This window comes from Ursus maritimus, unplaced genomic scaffold (assembly GCF_017311325.1).
Source record: "Ursus maritimus isolate PB19 unplaced genomic scaffold, ASM1731132v1 scaffold_8, whole genome shotgun sequence".
Taxonomy (NCBI): Eukaryota; Metazoa; Chordata; class Mammalia; order Carnivora; family Ursidae; genus Ursus; species Ursus maritimus.
In genome coordinates this window covers 75,755,868-75,772,684 of record NW_024426996.1, presented here as the reverse complement: position 1 = coordinate 75,772,684, position 16,817 = coordinate 75,755,868, and the positions used below count along the sequence as shown (strand labels likewise).

The window sequence follows — 16,817 nt, the reverse complement described above, 5'->3', positions numbered from 1 at the left end:
CTGCCTCTGTAGGAAAGAGCTGAGCCCAGAACAGGCTCATCGGCAAGCAGGTTTGAGCAGGAACGGAGAGTGCTGGCAATTCTGGGGCTTCGAGGGTTGGAAGGCAAAGCTGCTTCTCGTCTCCAAAGGGCAGAAGGCCCTAGACTCAAATGCCCATTAGAAGTCACGGCTGGGACCACACCGAGGGCGCAGCTGTCACGTTCTTTGTTAAATCGTTGAGTCAGTTAAGTTAGTAGGTATTACATCCTATGTGGGCAAGATGGGGAGAAAGGAAGAAAGGTGGGCTCTGCCTGAGAAGCTGGGGAGCCTAAGTGCTCACAGTTAAGTCGAGAGAGAAGGGCGTGTGTCTGAAAGGATCGTGGTGTGGTTATTGCCTCTTTGAAAAAAGCAACAAAACACCCATGAAGTTTTCGAGAGAGTTCCACTTCCACAGGAGCTCCAAGCCCTGTACTTTTTGAGACTAAAATTGACCCTTGAGCCTCCTTGTTCTACACGCAGAAAGCAGGCTAAGGAAGATGTGCCGTCCCGGAAATGGAGTATTCTCCGATGACTTTCTCGGGAGGAAAACAGGAAAAAGAAAAGGATTTTCCAAAATGTAGAGTGAAAGGCCACAGGAAACCAATGTTCTGGAAGCTGCTGCATGGGAGCAGAACTAGGACACCTGCAGGAAGCACCCTGCTCTCCGGGGTGGGGCCCCCAATGTCTGCCCAGCCTAGTGCGGGCCCGTGACAGCTGGGTGCCTCCCAGTCTTCCCGGGCACGATGACAGTGTCTACTGATGCTGTCTTGTCCCTGCGTCTACTGAGGACTTGATCTTCTGCTGTCCTTGGCCTTCTCAACCTCAAGTTGGCAGCTACTGCCATCACTGGTCTCATTTTCATACTCAGTTATTTGCAATTACATGGGTGATTTTTTATCTTTATTTTTTGGCTTATGAAGCCTCGGACCCAGTAAATGTCAGTCCTTACTCTTATCTTGGAAAGTTACTTCCCCCAGCCTCAGTTTCGTCTGCTGGGACCTCAGTGTGGTGAACAGACAGGACCGTGGTTATGGAAGTCCTTTGACGACACGCACAGTTTTGTGTCTAGGAGGACTGCCCTGGGCTGGGAAAGGGGAGCCCTCAGTCCATGGATTAGTTTCTAGGGCTGCCCTAAAATGCATCTACATTTATATCCTTTGATTCCAGTTGTCATAGTAATTTCAAAATTTAACTAAATTGTACAGAGACCAATGAAACATGAGTGTGGAAAGAAAGTTGCTTCCATGAAGGAAAGTTGACTCCTTTAGAGAGCTCCAAAAGTTTGAGTTGCTAAAACAGTTGCTGTCAAATTAATGTGGGAGAGACAACTGTGGACCATTTTTTAAAACTAGTAAAAATCTAAAAAAGTCTGCATTCAGATTGCTCCGCGAGGGTCCCCAAGTTCCTGTTCTATTTTAAAGCATCAGAGGTGGGTTTGTGAAAGACAAATTGGAGGTCCAATCCACCGAATGACACTACAAGGAGTGGTCTTGACTTCCATAAAAAAGGTGAACAAAAGCACGGTTATATTTCAAGATAAACTAGTTGTAACATGTGGATCGCTTTTCATTTCCACCTTATTGACTTAATCTACCGAACCAGCTGGGCTAGGCTAGGTTATGCTGTGGTAACAACCAATCTCGGAATCCTGGCCGCTTATAATAGCAAAGGTTTATTTCCTGCTCATGCTGCAGGGTCACTCCAGAGCCCCAGCTGCTGGAGCAGCCTCTCTCTGGGACACTGCTGATTTTGTGGCAGAAGGACAAGAGAAAGATGGTAAGCCATGAGCTGCCTCTGGAATCTTCTGCTTAAAAGGGATGCCCATCACTGCCTCCCCCGTTTCCCAAAGTCACATGATCCCTCCTGCACTCACCTGGCGGAGAAAGCATCCTCCCCACCAGGGAGGGGCTGGAGAGCCGAGCACACCCACCAGCCACAGGCACCAGCTGCTTCTAATAAGGGAACTTGCTCTCTGTCTTACAGATGAACTAGTAATAGTAACGGAAAAATTACTGTTTGCGTCTTAAGTGCTTGGCACTATTCTGGGTGCTTTGCATTCATTAGCTTATTGCATTCTCACCGAAATCCTAGAAGTAGGTACCATCACCCCCATTTTACAGATGAGGAACACTGGGGCAAAGGAGGTAAAGCGGCCTGATGTAAGGCCCGTGGCGAGGGCATGGTGGAGCCTGCACTTGAACTCACTGTCCACCCCCGGAGGCTGAGTTCTAAATGAGGGAACATATGACGCGCGTTCGGCTCAGTGGCTGAGGACACTCACACGCTTTAAATTCTTTCCGCCCTCCTTGTAGGGTCGGGCTGCAGTGGGTTTTCTGGGAGAGAGACTAGTGCAAGACCTCTCCTGGGTAACGCTTGCATGTGTGTGTGTGGGAGGAAGTGGGGAGAGTCGGGGGTGCACCATGCGGTGCACAGAGACCCCCGAAAACGGGGTTTCTTGTCCCTTCTTGATACTTTTCCTAGAAGCTGGGAAAACAGCCCTCTGCTGCCTGGCTCTCAGGCTGGTGAGAGCCACTTAAGAGGATGTGCTTGACTCAGAATAGCATTTTGGGCGATGCTCTAACTGTCTGGAGAAACATCTGAGGGGCTTTTAAGATTCTTAAAGACTGGAAGGGACCAAAGGCATCGATTTCTTCCGGAGCTCCCTTCCCAGACCCGTTTCTAGCTGACTGACATCCGCCTGTCCGGTTTGTTCAGATGTTTACTCGCAGCTTCGGCTTCAGTGCTGGGATCTGCGTACAGAAAAATCGACCTTGTTGCTCAAAATAACCCAAAACCTAAGTGTCATCCTGCTTTCGGTGTGCGGATGGAGGGGAGAAATATCATGACTCTGGAAAAGAAGGGGCGGCTGGTTCACGAGGGACCACATTCAGGCGAGGTCCTCGCCCCCCACGTTCTTGACCTTTGCACCCTCTGGCCTCGCTCACCTGCCCTCTCTTCCTCCTCCTCCGGCTGCAGCCAGTGAAGTGCTGAGCGTCCCCGGAACACACCCCAATGTTTCGTGTTCTCATGCCTCTGTTCACTCTGTCTTCTAGAATGTCCTTCTCCCTTACTTATCTTATGCATGGTTTCAAGGTTTGGCCGAGGTGTCTTCTCCTCCAGGAAGCCATCCCTGATCTCCATCACCTTCCCTGCGACTACTGGGCCAGCTGCCTCCCATTTGAGCCTCCATAGCCTGCTTTGACATTTGTCGCAGACCCTGCTTGTCTATTTTTCAGCTGGACTGAGCTCTTCTGTAGGCAGCACATGCCCCTTGCTCCCTCGCACTCCCAGTGCAAAGCATCTGTGCGTGATGGATCCCGTCAACTGAACGACTCCTTGAAGACTCCACAAGCTCAAATAAGCAGACGTGACGTGCCGGGATCTCACTGCCCTTGTTAGATAGACTGCAGGGCCGGGGCTGTCCCGAGTCAGCCTGAGGCTTGCTGGAGGATGTGCCTAGAATCTACGATCGCCCAAATCCTTGGCCAGCTGTCAGTGGCCAGGATGGTTTTACCCAGAAAGGCTGCGAATGCTTCTTGTTACTCTCTGGGCTCTAGACTGAAATCCTATGATAGCCTCTTTGCCCCATGAGCGAGGCGGGACCCTAGGGACCTCTGTGAGCCCCACTCTGCCCTCGGCCTTATTTCTTCCTTCTTCCCTTGTCAATTCTACCATATGCTGTCACCAGGCAGCTGGGGTGGCTCAAAGCCATGATGGAACCATGGAGAAAGCTCACTGTCTGTGGGAGGGGCGTGGCCCCTGGGCTCTGTCTTTGGCCAGGTGGAAGCTGGGCTGTCGCAGTGTCCTGGCCAGGAGCAGGGACTCGACTTACTTCTGGCCTTCATGCCCACTCCTTTTCCAGCAGCTGCGCACAGCCTCCCTCTACCACAGGCCAGACTTGCCTTAACAAACCTACTTCCATTTTGATGAGGTTCCTTGCACCCTGGGGCCAGCTGCAGCCCGTCCTTGGTCGTAAGCGTATTACTTGCCTGTCTTTCAGGGGCTTTGGATCACGTTCAAACTTCACAGCACAGGTTTGGGGCTTTCGGCGATGCTCTGCCAGCAGCAGCCACAGTGGGAGCCAGTCAGCTGTAGGGGCGGTGGGTGGTATTGGGGCTGGCGAGGGGCTGGGCTTGGCTGGCAAGGCCTGAGCAACTCTTGGAGTCAGTCTCAAGTGGGGATCCCAGCAGCCACCCTGGGCGATGGGGCTGAATTATCCTTTGTATCCCTAAGCGCTTACTGAGTATCTCCTTCATTCCAAGCACAATGGATCCTATCTTTTCTCTTTTGTTCTTCACAACAAAGGTTGATGTAGGGATTGCAGTTTTCCATGTGAGGAAACTGAGGCTCAGCGGGGCTGCGGAGCTAGGGAGAGAGGTACCTAATCAGGACTGGGGGGCCAGCCAAGGTCAGGCGCCCTGGAGATGAGGACAGCTGGGGGTGTCCTGGGGGAAAAGGTATGGAAAGGCACTCAAGGCAAGAGAAACAAAAGCAAAAGTGAACTACTGGAACTTCATCAAGATAAAAGGCTTTTGCACAGCAAAGGAAACAGCCAACAAAACTAAAAGGCAACCTATGGAATGGTAGAAAGTATTTGCCAATGACATGTCAGATAAAGGGCTAGTATCCAAAATCTATAAAGAACTTACCAAACTCAACACCCAAAAAACAAATAATCCAGTCGAGAAATGGGTAGAAGACATGAACAGACATTTCTCCAACGAAGACACACAAATGGCCATCAGACACATGAAAAAATGCTCCACATCACTTATCACAGGGAACTACAATCAAAACCACAATGAGATACCACCTCACATCTGTCAGAACGGCTAAAATTAACAAGACAGGAAAGAACAGATGTTGGAAAGGATGTGGAGAAAGGGGAACCCTCTCACACTGCTGGTGGGAATGCAAGCTGGTGCAGCCGCTCTGGAAAACAGTATGGAGCTTCCTCAAGAAGTTAAAAATAGAGCCATCTCCACGAACCAGCAATTGCACTACTGGGTATCTATCCCAAGGATACAAACATAGTGATCCAAAGGGGCACCTGCACCCCAATGTTTATAGCAGCCATGTCCATAGTAGCCAAACTATGGAAAGAGCCGAAATGTCCATCAACAGGTAAATGGGTAAAGAAGATGTGGTTCCTATAGACAATGGAATATTACTCAGCCATCAAAAAGAACGACATCTTGCCATTGCAATGACGCAGATGGAACTAGAGGGTATTATGCTGAGCAAAATAAGTCAGTCAGAGAAAGAAAAATACCTTATGATTTCACTCATATGTGGAATTTAAGAAACAAGACCAAGGAACACAGGGGAAGGGAAGTAAAAATAAAATAAGATAAAATCAGAGAGGGAGGCAAACCATAAGAGACTCTTAACTGTAGGAAACAAACTGAGGTTTGCTGGAGGGGAGGGGGTGGGGGATGGGGTAACTGGGGGATGGGCATTAAGGAGGACACGTGACGTGGTGAGCACTGGGTGTTATAGGCAACTGATGAATCACTAAATTCTACCCCTGAAACTATGTGACTTAAATTGAATTTAAATAAAAATTAAAAAAAAAAGGCAGAGGGAACAAGGCACGGGCAGGGGTGAGAGGGATGGGAGCAGAGGAGTCCCGGCGGTGAGTGGGCCCAGCCCGTGGTGCGGAGGAGCTGCAGGGGGAGTCATGGGTGTCGGAAGCAGGGACAGGATGGGACGCATCATGCCTTAGAAGGATGGCTCTGCCGCCGTGGGGATGGCGGTGTGAAAGAGAGCAGTCATGGCGCTGTCGCAGTGGTGCCCGTGGGCAATGGGGACACCTGGTTAGGCAGAATAGCGGGAAGGGGCACAGGAAGGAGAAGCACCCTTTCAGTGTGGCCATCCAGCTTCGCGTGGTGGGTCAGGGGAGCTTTCTGGAGGACGTGACACCTGAACCGAGCTTGGGAAATGCCTGCAGTTGGTGAGGAGGGAGGGACACCGGGAGAATAAAGAAGGTAAGGACACCGAGGGGTGACATGTTACAGTAATTGTGACATTTGGGAGAAAGTCTAGGAGCAGGCTAATGAACAGGCAATTCCTTCTCTCTGGCCTGTTTCCAATACACAAATCTGACCAGGTCCTTCTTGTGCTTCAAAAGGCATTCAGAGCCTCCCCAGAGCCTCTGGCAGACTTTCCAGAGTGTTCTGTGGGACGCTTGTAGGAATCCACTTTCTCCTGGCCAAATGTATTTGGGGAAGGCCGGGTTAGTCACAGGTAAGCAGGGCTTCTCAGAGCTGTTACTGTGCTCATGCACTTGGTGACCCTCCAAGAAAGTCGAAAAGGAGGAGGACTGCCCAAACTCTATGACCAAGGAGCCCCTCTTTCCCAGGCACCCGGGGTCTAGGATTTCACGAAGCACATTTGGTAACTGGTCGCCTTCAACACAAAGTCCTTATCCCACAAAATGGAATGCAAGGTCCTGTCTGCTGTTGGAGTCTGGAGCTTACTACACCTTCCTGTCCTGAATCACCCCGCGCTCCACCACACCGGCCACATGCAGGCTCTCCCGCGCCACCTTGTCACCCATCGTTGGGCTGTGGGTAGTGGGCTGTTTCCTTTATCTGTGGTTCCCTCTAGTGAGAGCCCACCTCCTCCAGGAAGCCTCCTCTGATTCTGTCAGTTCAGGTGCCCTCCCTTAATTCCATATGCCCCTGCTTCCCTCCATGCCAGCACTCCCCCCTTGGCACTGAAACTGCGCCAGCTGCCTCTCTCGCCAGCCTTAGCTCTCTTCAGGTGGAGGACGTGTTGATCCACCTCTTACCCCAGGGCTGGCCGCACGCTGAGTGCTTCTCATCACAGTGCTTTGAGTTAATGGAAAGGTGGAGAGAGGCAGAGATAGTGCTTGCTGGCAGATTTCTGCTAGAACAGTATTTCTTGCTTAGCTGTTACCAAACCACAAGCAATTCTTTATATTCTAGAGTCTTCTCCGGGTTCTAAGGCACTTTCTCGTACATTTCACTTCCCGAGGTTGTAAGTGTGGTTGCACATCTAAAGAGAGACTTCGGGATTCTTCCACCAGGGTCCCACGCCCACAAATAAAGATCGCCCCCACACAGGACGAAGCCTCATTAATCCAGTCTTTGAGAAAGCCTTGTTCTGTCCCCTCTTGCAACACACTTCTGAGGTAAGTGGCAGTGTGAGTCCCGGAGGAGCAGTGTCTGTTGGCTTAGGAATCTCTCCCCTTGGTCTGCTTTGGTTAGGGTCAGGGCTGCCCTGCACAACCCCAGGGGGCGCCATTCACACAAAAGGAGGGGCAGCATGATGACCCTGGTTTGGACCAGCCTGGCAGGCATCAGTTCCTTCTTGTCTCAGGTGATGTAGGAAAGATGTTAGGGCTCGAAGCTGATGGTCAAGAAAGAATTCTTGAGACATCCTTGATGCAAAAAGGTGGTTTCATTTTGGGCAGGAAGAGCGGCACTGGGGTCGTGAGCAGTGGCCCATTATGTACTTTCAAGTTGGGAGGGGGTTAGGGAGAGCGTAAGTCCCTAAGGAATTTGGAAGCAAGGTTTCCAGGGCCTTGAAGGGTCTGGCTGCTGTTAGGAAAAGGTCGTTTGTTTATTTATTTATTTATTTATTATTTATTTTTAAGATTTTATTTATTTATTTGACAGAAAGAAAGACAGCCAGCGAGAGAGGGAACACAAGCAAGGGGAGTGGGAGAGGAAGAAGCAGGCTCCCAGCGGAGGAGCCTGATGTGGGGCTCGATCCCAGAACTCCGGGATCACACCCTGAGCCGAAGGCAGATGCTTAACGACTGAGCCACCCAGGCGCCCCAGAAAAGGTCGTTTATTATTGTCAAATAAAACTGTAGTTCCGAGGCCTGCAGATGCTTGGGAGATGATTACCAACATGTATCTTGGGGAGTAGAGATGAAGGAAGTTTCCAAAGGAATTTTTGTATGTTGAAGTGGACTCACAGGGTCCTGGGGTCGGGCTAAGGTTGCCTTTTGCCCTTAGCAGAGTGTTAACATCGAGACAGCTGAGCCCCTAGAGGAAGGTCACTCTGCCCGTTTCAAGGACTTGTCAGTGGGCTGCAGGTAGTGAGGACATTTAATAATTTTTCTTCTGCCTTTGGTTCCCACATCATCAGACACCGGTGATTCCTTGCAGCCCTGGAGGTAGACAACATCTGGGTTTGGGCCAAGTGGCCTTTCTTGGGAGGCTTTCGATACCATGAGAAGAAAAGAGGGGGGCCTGTGTGCCTCGTGTTGATTCTAATTTTCCTCGTTGAGAAAATCCCTTTATATTTTTGACATGTGCAGCATAGTAAAAGGAGCATTAGGTTAGGATTTAGAGTATTCAGGCTCAAATACCAACTCCATTTTCCATCCACTAGGATATCTTGGATAGCTCCCAGATTTCAGAATACAAATGGTACAAATGGGCAAATAATTTCTGCCTTAAAGTTTCCTGGTGGGGGCAGGGCGAATGGAAGGGAAGTCCTTGGGCATCCTATCCTCCTGTCCCAGTCTTTCCCCTGGCCCCGTGGTGGTCCTGGTTGCTGGTTCTTTAGGCTCAGAGGAAGGGGAGCACCTGGTTACTGAGCGTTGGAGGGAACTGGTTGGCTGGTTGGCTGTGGGAAGCCAGATGCCTTTCCCATGCGAACAGAAACCCTGCCAACTTCTGGGCAGTCTGGAGAGAGAAGGGGGAGGCACAGTGAATTCCAAACAGTGCTTCAGCTTGGCCTCCACACTCACCACCACCTGCCCTCTCCCAGGTTCAGGAGACAAACGATACATTTGGGATCACTTGGGATACATTTGGGATACATTTCTCAAGCTCAGTGAGCGCCGCCAGTGCCCTCACTGGTTAAGTGCTGACACTAACACCTGCACTGGCAAGGTCGAAATGAGCACGAGAGATCATTCATTTTCGGCACCCAGCACAGCTCCTTAAATTACAGATAGTGCTGCCAGCGTTAATGGTTTTAACGGATCCTGACCTGTACGATGCTAACCTAGCCTACCGAGTCCTTTACCCACTGGATGTGCTGTGCGTGACGGTGCGCTAGAGGTGATTTTGTCCAGCTAAAGATTCTGCAGGTGCGCACCTGATCTCCAAGGGTAGCAGTGGGATGCTATTCTCACATTGTCATTCTACGGCCACCCGATCTAAAGTCACAACCAGACACCGTGTTCTAATCCTTTGTACTGTATTCATTGCCATTCGCTTTTTGTGTGTGTGACCTATTTGTTTGGTTCTTATTTGTCATCCCCTGCACTTGAATGTCAACTCCGTGATAGCTGGAGATTTCCTTCTTCCCCATCCTATCGGCAGCCCCTGGAACACAGCTGGGCTCAGAGTGGGACCATGGCAAGAGTCCTGTGAATAATTAACCAGAGAATTAGTTGGAGTGGGGGTGACACATCCCTACTGTTCTCACAAGAGAGTGATCTATAAATCAGGTGTGATAATTTGCCAATTTTTGCTGTGAAATATAGAATTAAGAAAAATCAGAGTTCCAATTGGTTTGAGCAGCTTGTTGAAAATCTTTCTAACGAGAAGCCTACCAGGGCATATGGAATGAGAAAAAAAGGCAGGGGAGTGAACTGATGGGAATATTTGTTATTTCTGGCAACTGGTGTTGAGAGTTGTGCATTCATTTCCAAAATCAAGGGGCAATTGGACAGGTTGAGTCTATGGGTCAGGACATCTTTATCCTTGAGAGGGCCAAATGGCCAGCACCCTTTGATGCTTCGGCTTGTGTTTAGGCTTTCATGGCTGATGATCGCCCCCTCATGACGGACAGAGCCTGCCTTGGAGCTTGCTAGCTTCTGTTTTGTCTCCTGAACACACTTTTCCATCCTCTTCTGGTTTGCTGGGGATTCCCCCTCTGACTCTGTGGCTCTGGAAGAGTTGCCATTCAGATTATACTACCCCTTGCCCACCACTTCTGGGTTGAACATACGAGCAACTGTTCTCCCTGGTCACTGTGACGGTGGCCTCGGGGATATGCATGTGACCTGGGCAGGGAAACCAGAATCTTTGTGAGGTTGATACGTGGATACTGAGGGTGGTAGATTGTTTGCAAAGCTGGCCATCACCACAGCTCCCGTCCTATTTGTCCCTTTGTGATGTGATTTCGTATGCTTCCCACCAAGAGGTGGAATCCACTCCCCTTGAAGTGGGGCTGGTCCCATGACTTGATTTGATCAGTTGAAGAGATGTGTGAGTTCCAAGCCTCAGCCTCCAGAGGACTTGCAGATTCTGTTCTCATTTTCTTAGAACACTGCCCCTTCATGAGCAAGCCAGCCTGAGACGGAAATGCTTCATGCAGAGAGAGGCCCTGTAGAGAGGCTCAGACATCCCAGCTGTTCCAGTCATCCCACTGAGGCCTCTGACATGTGCGAGGGCATCTGAGCCCAACCAGCGTCCAGCTGACACCACCTGGCCACAGATGCCTGATTGAATGCAGAGGACTCCACATGGATCCAAAGAACTGCTCAGCTGAGCCTTGCCCGATTTGTTGACCCACAGAATTGTGAGCAGTGAAATGGCTGTTCTCTTTTAAGCCACTAAGTTTTGGGGAGCTTTTTTCCATAGCAAAAGATAAATAATACATTGGGAGAGAGATTTCTCTCCCCCACTGGGTGGCCAGGCTGAGAACGTGCAAGGCTGGGGGCTACTGGAAGCCACCATATTGGGACTCTCAAGCCAAGAAAGCCAAGCAGAGAGAAGCAGAACCAAGAGAGGACAGACACAGAGCTGGAGCCATGAGTGATGTGACTTGAGCCCCTGAATCCAGGAAGACTTACGCTGGTTGCCTTACTAAACTTCTAGTTTAGCAAATGAAGATCTTCCATCTTTAAGTTTGAAGCTAGCATGAGTCAGGATTCGTCACCTGCAACCGAAAGGGGACTCACTGACCGACATTTGTTTTCTGGGTGTGTTCTGGGCAATTTGGTGTCAGCCACATTTTGCCAGCCAGGTGATTTCTAGTATCTTTAAACTTAGTTCCCATGTCTGTCAAAATTTCCTGATTTCAACAAATTATCGTATTCACAATTTATTCGTTCAGCTGCTCTCTATTTAGCACTCACTGTGTGCAAGGAACAGTGGTCACAGCTGAAGATTTAGCAGGTGGTAGGACATGTCCAGTGTCCCTAGGCTCTAGTCCAGGCTCTTGAATTAGAATTGCATTAGATTCCAAGTAGAAGAAGAAATGGACGTTATGAGCGTGTTCACAACTCACCTCACCATCTTGTCGTGAGAAACAAAGGGGAGGGGTCGCTTGTGTGAAACACCTACCTGCTCGTATTAGTGTCACAGGACAAAGCTAGAAGGCCATTTCTGAAGGATCTGCTTCATCACCAAAATACCTTCTTTCGGATGCTCTTTTCTGCTCCTAGAGCTTACACGGAAGGCAGCACCCTCGATCTGCCACATGGTGAGGCGGTGAGTGGCTGAGAAGTGCCTGCTCTAAATTCAAGAGGCACAGTCATGTTGCTGCTGGAGGTTTGGGCTCCCAGCACACTTCTGAAATCCTGCCTCTGCCTTCACCACCCACATGTCCTGCCGAGAACCCAACTTCTTTTTGCCTTGGCCTTTACTACTTCCAGCTCTGGTTCTTGACTGAGACAAACCACAGTCCCCAAATGCTGTGATTTAATGAGAGGAAATTTACTTGACTCAATGTACAGATTTGCCAGGGGACGTGATTCTGATAAGGAGAATTCTATCCACATCTCAGCGTGAACTGCAGCAAATGTCTGAAACTGTGAGCAGCCGCCGAGCCCCTGTCATTCAATGAGACCTCCGTCCTTTGGGGTTCACAGCCAGCGAATGAATGTTTAGTGGAAGGGAAACGGGAAGAAGCCTGATTATAATGGTCTGACCCCCTGATGTCCGCTCATTTATTCCAGGAGGGGCAGTGTCATAATAGGGTGTTGTCTGCATCGACATGTGCTCAGCCAGAGATGAAAGGTGTGGGGCGGGTTTGGTCCCAGGGATATTTAGGTGCCGCCCTCATGATTCTTCACAGTCTGGACTCAACCCACCGACCAGTGTGGCCTCCCACTCTTGCGCTTATAGCTACTGTGTTTGGCTGCCATTCCCATGTCATTGGCCCTTTTGTCTCAAATTCCTCCCTGCCTCGCCTCAGCCTGACAAAATCTGAATACCACAACTTACGTGAGGCTCCCACGTTACCACCTGGAAGCATCTGGCCCAGTCACCCCAGACCACAGCCCGTGTCTCTGCAGGGGTCCCGTCCCATCCTCCTCATGGCTTCGTCAGGATGTTAACTTGTTCAGTGAGCGCTTGCCAGGAACATGGGGTCCTGAGATGAATCAGCCATTTTCTTGTAGGATCTCTTATCTGGGGTCTAGGAGGGGAGACATCCAAGTAAACAAAGATCACCGTGATAGAGAGGCCGTGCTAAATCCCTGAAGAGAGTTGAACACAGGCTTCTGTGAGAAGGAAAAGAAAAGAACCCAGCCGAGACTGGGGAAGCAGAGAGAGAGTTTTAGGGGCAGGTGTTAGAAGCTGGAGGATGGACGGAAAAGTAGCCTCCAGACTGAGAAGGAACGTTGAAACTGAAAAACGAAGCAAGCCACTCTATACCATTTTTTTCAGGGTGACTTCCAGACCAGGAAGACCAGGCGGACAAATGATCCAGGCACCCCGCAGCCATTCTCCATAAAGTCCAGTCCATAACCCACAGCTTTTCTAGAGGGAGGGGCATGGTGGTGAGGTCACAGGGGAGTTACCTAAAGTGGGGCCCCCTGTGCACCGGCCATCTGTGCACTCCTGTCAGGGCATACATTCACCTCCAGGGGGCCTGGGACACGTGATCGCTGCGGGAGGTCGTTGTGCGGATATGAGCAAGACGGTGGGCAACGATGGAGCCAGTGTGGGCACGCCTCCAGGAGGGAGCCTCGGCGTCGTCCTTCAGGATGACTAGAAATCATCGGAGTGAGGAGAAGGAGAAAGACAGTCTATGTAGAGGGACCACCGGACTCGCGCTGATGATCAGCGGTTTGTTTCCCTCACATATTCACAGCCTTCTGAAGGAAGAGATGGGTTTCATCCGCGTTTATACCCCCAGTACCTAGGACAAGTGTATATTGGGTGCTCAGCAAATGTTTGTGGGATGAATGGACGAGACCTTACTCCAGAGAATGTTACTTCTGTTTTTGTTTGCGGATATGAGCTCTAAGCAGTGCCACGTAACTCAGTGAATAATGACAAAACAGAATGGAAGATAACAGTCCATATCGGCGATCTATACGTAGTTTTACCAACCATGCCAACACCTGGCAGTTTGAGGCAACAACCACCTATTATTCTTTGTGACTCTGTGAATGGCTGAATGATTCTTCTGCTCCTGTCTCCTGGCCTCACTCACGCAGCTGCATTCAGCTGCAGGGTCACTGGACTGGAGCTCAGCTGGGACAGTGGAGATAATGGGCCCCTCCCTTTCGCTGGCCCTTTATCCTCAAGGAGGCTACACTGGGCTTCCTCATCACACAATGACATCAGCATTCTAAGAGGAAAGCCCGAGAGCACAAGTGCTTATTAAGCTTCTGCTCCTGTCATATTTTCTGATGTCTCGTGGCCAGAGAGTTGCATGGCCACGTCTAAATTCGGCACAGTTGGGGATCACACAAGGACGAGCAACTGGCAGGCGTGATTCACCGGGGCCATGGATGCTTCCACCCACCACAGGTCAGCAGGTGTCTGGTTGTCACAGTGGAAGGGATGGTACAAGTCAGAGTCCTTGTTCTGGAGAAGAGGGGTTGGGGCCAAATTTCTGAAGTCCCGTAGGGCAGCGATCAGAGCCCTAGACTTGGCTGGACTTGGAGCTGGAAGAGCAGGGCTTGACTCAGATGAAATGTATCCAGTATTTACTTCACAGGTTACCTCTAGCAACAGAGGCAGCCACGTGAAAGCAGTTGCAAACTTGATAGGAAGAGAAATTGGTATTCGTAGGCAGAAAACCCAGGTAGCACCACAGCCAGATTCAAGCCCCCAGCAAAGCTGCTCTCACCAGATAATCCGTGAACGTGAATCCACGCTCCCCTAACCCAGGGGCCCCTGTGCTCCGGAGGGACAACTCGCTGAGTGTCTAAAGATGGGATTTGCTTCGTATATTCTCATTTGCCTTGGACTCTGTCCTCTTACGACCTGTATGAGCTGAGTTTAGGCTTCATCATGAGTAAGAGCAACTCAAAATAACAGTTACCTTAGATGACATGGAAGTTTTGACTCCGAAGCAGAGGCCATTGTTGGGCAGTTCTGTCCACATGGTGCGGCCCCAGGGTCCTGCCTGCTCACCGCCCCACACCCTCGGGACGTGGCGTCAACGGCGGGGTCCAAGGTGGTGGCCCATGCACATTTTCATGAGAAATAAAGGCAATTTCTCTGGTACCCGGATCATACCAGGAAGAGACCACGAGGTGCTGCTACATGTGTGAGATGAGAAGTCAGCCTTCTCGAGGGAAGGAGGCAGAGAGAAGGTCTTCAAGATGTCGGTGAGGAGAAGCCGGATGTGAAATGCAAGTGATGGCTGCCCTGGGTTGTTGGGACGGTGTTCGAATCATGCAAAGTGAGTCCCGCGATATTTACTTCAAAGTGAAAAAAGAATATAAAAAGACTTTCTACCACCTTCTTCTCACATCCCGGTGAACCATCCTGTGCCCTCCTTACTCACCCCTCCCTGTGGGGACCGCTGCCCTCGGTGACCTGTATCAGTCGCCTATGGCTGCCAGAAACATCACGACGACGTTGGTGCCGTAAAGCCACACAAATTTACTGTCTTCTAGTTGTAACGGTCAGAAATGACACATTCAGGATGTGGGCAGGGCTGCGTCCCTTTTGGAGTCTCTCGGGGAGAGATGGTTTCCCTTCCTTTTCCAGGACGCCGCCTGAGCTCCTTAGCTTGTGATCCTTTTCCTCCATCTTCAATGCCAGCGGTCTTCAAATCTCTCTCTCTTGCCCTCTCCCTCCCTCCTCCCCCACAAGTCCTTCTCTGACGCTGACCCTCCTGCCTCCCTCTTATGAGGACCGCTGTGACTGCGTGGGGCTTGCTGGATTATCCGTGTTAATCTCCCATCTCAAGACCCTTACCTCAATCACCCCAGCAACGTCTCTCTCTTTTTTTTTTAATGTTTTTTATTACATTATGTTAGTCACCATACAGTACATCCCTGGTTTCTGATGCAAGGTTCGATGATTCATTAGTTGCGTATAACACCCAGTGCACCATGCAATATGTGCCCTCCTTACTACCCATCACCAGTCTATCCCATTCTCCCACCCCCCTCCCCTCTGAAGCCCTCAGTTTGTTTCTCATAGTCCATAGTCTCCCATGCTTCACTCCCCCTTCTGATTACCCCCCTTTCTCTATCCCTTTCTTCTCCTACCGATCTTCCTAGTTCTTATGTTCCATAGATGAGAGAAACCATATGATAATTGTCTTTCTCTGCTTGACTTATTTCACTTAGCATTATCTCCTCCAGTGCCGTCCATGTCCAGCAACGTCTCTTTGCCCCATAAGGTAACAGTCACAGGTTCTGGGGATTAGGCCCTGGGCATCTTTGGGGGCCATTTTTCTGCCTACCACACGACCCATTCATTCAACCAGTATTTACTGTGCTCCTACTATGTGCTGGTACTATGTTAGCTGGAGTCAAACGGTCATGGCTCCTGCCCTCCTGGGGGTAGTTCTTCATTTTTTAAAGACAAGCACCAGCTGACAAGGCCCAGAGCCAGTGAATACATGCAAGAATACGGCCACCACCCCAGGAGTTCAGGTTCACCACTGGAACTGGCCTCAGTGCCAAAAAAGGGAGCGACTTTTTACTCTTTGATGACTCTCCCCCGCCTCCCCCTACCTTCTTTCCCCAGAGGGTCACCCCCTCTGTCCCACTGGCCAGTCAGGAAGGGTTTCTCTTGGAGCCTTTTCTGTGGGCACGGACTGTGCAGCTCTGGAATCGGTCTGTCCTGGAGTAGAAGTCAGGAGATGTAGAAAACTCACTGCCCTATAGGTTGTCCTGTGAGGGTTTTTTTTTTTTTAAGATTTATTTTTTTGAGAGAGAGACAGAGAGAGAGAGCAGGAGAGACGAGCAGAGGGAGAGGGAGAAGCAGGCTCCCCGCTGAACAGGGAGCCCGACGTGGGGCTCGATCCCAGGACCCCGGGATCATGACCTGAGCCGAAGGCAGACGCTCACCCGACTGAGCCCCCCAGGCACCCCTGTCCTGTGACTTTTGATGGGCCCCTTCCATCTGCCCGCTGTCCTTTATTTTTCACGTGTCCGTGTTACGTGTTCTATCCAGGGTTTCGGTGCTCGTCAGTGAGGGAAATAGAGCCGAGTGTGCTGATTCCATCTTAGCCAGACCTGGAGGCTGGAGGAGTTCCTTTTCTTCCAGTGAACCTGAAAAGAGACGTCTGCCTTCGTGGCTTTGAAATGAGAGGGTAGAGTAAAGCAACAAGACTGGGACCTAATCCCTCATCTTTGGGTAGGAGTTGGGACAGGAGGTCTATGAGTTTGAGCAGCGATTCCTTTAGGGTCCATGAACGGATCAGGGGGCTGTAAACGGTGAGTTCCTGTCGGAAAGCACGAGAGCCTGTGTGGCAAGGCTCACAGGAACGTGCGTCCCTCTGGCTGCCACTCCCCACTCTCGGCATTGGAAAAGCACGTCTGCATGTGAAGAGTTCACTGCAGTGGACGGTGGAGTATGATCGAAAGTCTCTGGAAGGGAGATGCTGCATTTGGTTTAATAGAAAGTGGGCAAAATAGGAGATAAGAGACAAGAGAGTTGTAAATC

General features: G+C 50.4%; 1 protein-coding gene across 1 annotated transcript in view; it reads right to left on the bottom strand.

Annotated features, from left to right (window-relative positions):
• Positions 1-11,738: 11,738 nt before the first annotated feature.
• SLC2A9 (solute carrier family 2 member 9) overlaps positions 11,739-16,817 on the bottom strand; it is a 260,925-nt gene continuing 255,846 nt past the window's right edge. Inside the window, exon 13 of the mRNA XM_040625292.1 lies at positions 11,739-12,372. Coding sequence (XP_040481226.1) covers positions 12,298-12,372 — 75 coding nt within the window. The 3' untranslated portion in view covers positions 11,739-12,297. The remainder of the gene's footprint in view (positions 12,373-16,817) is intronic.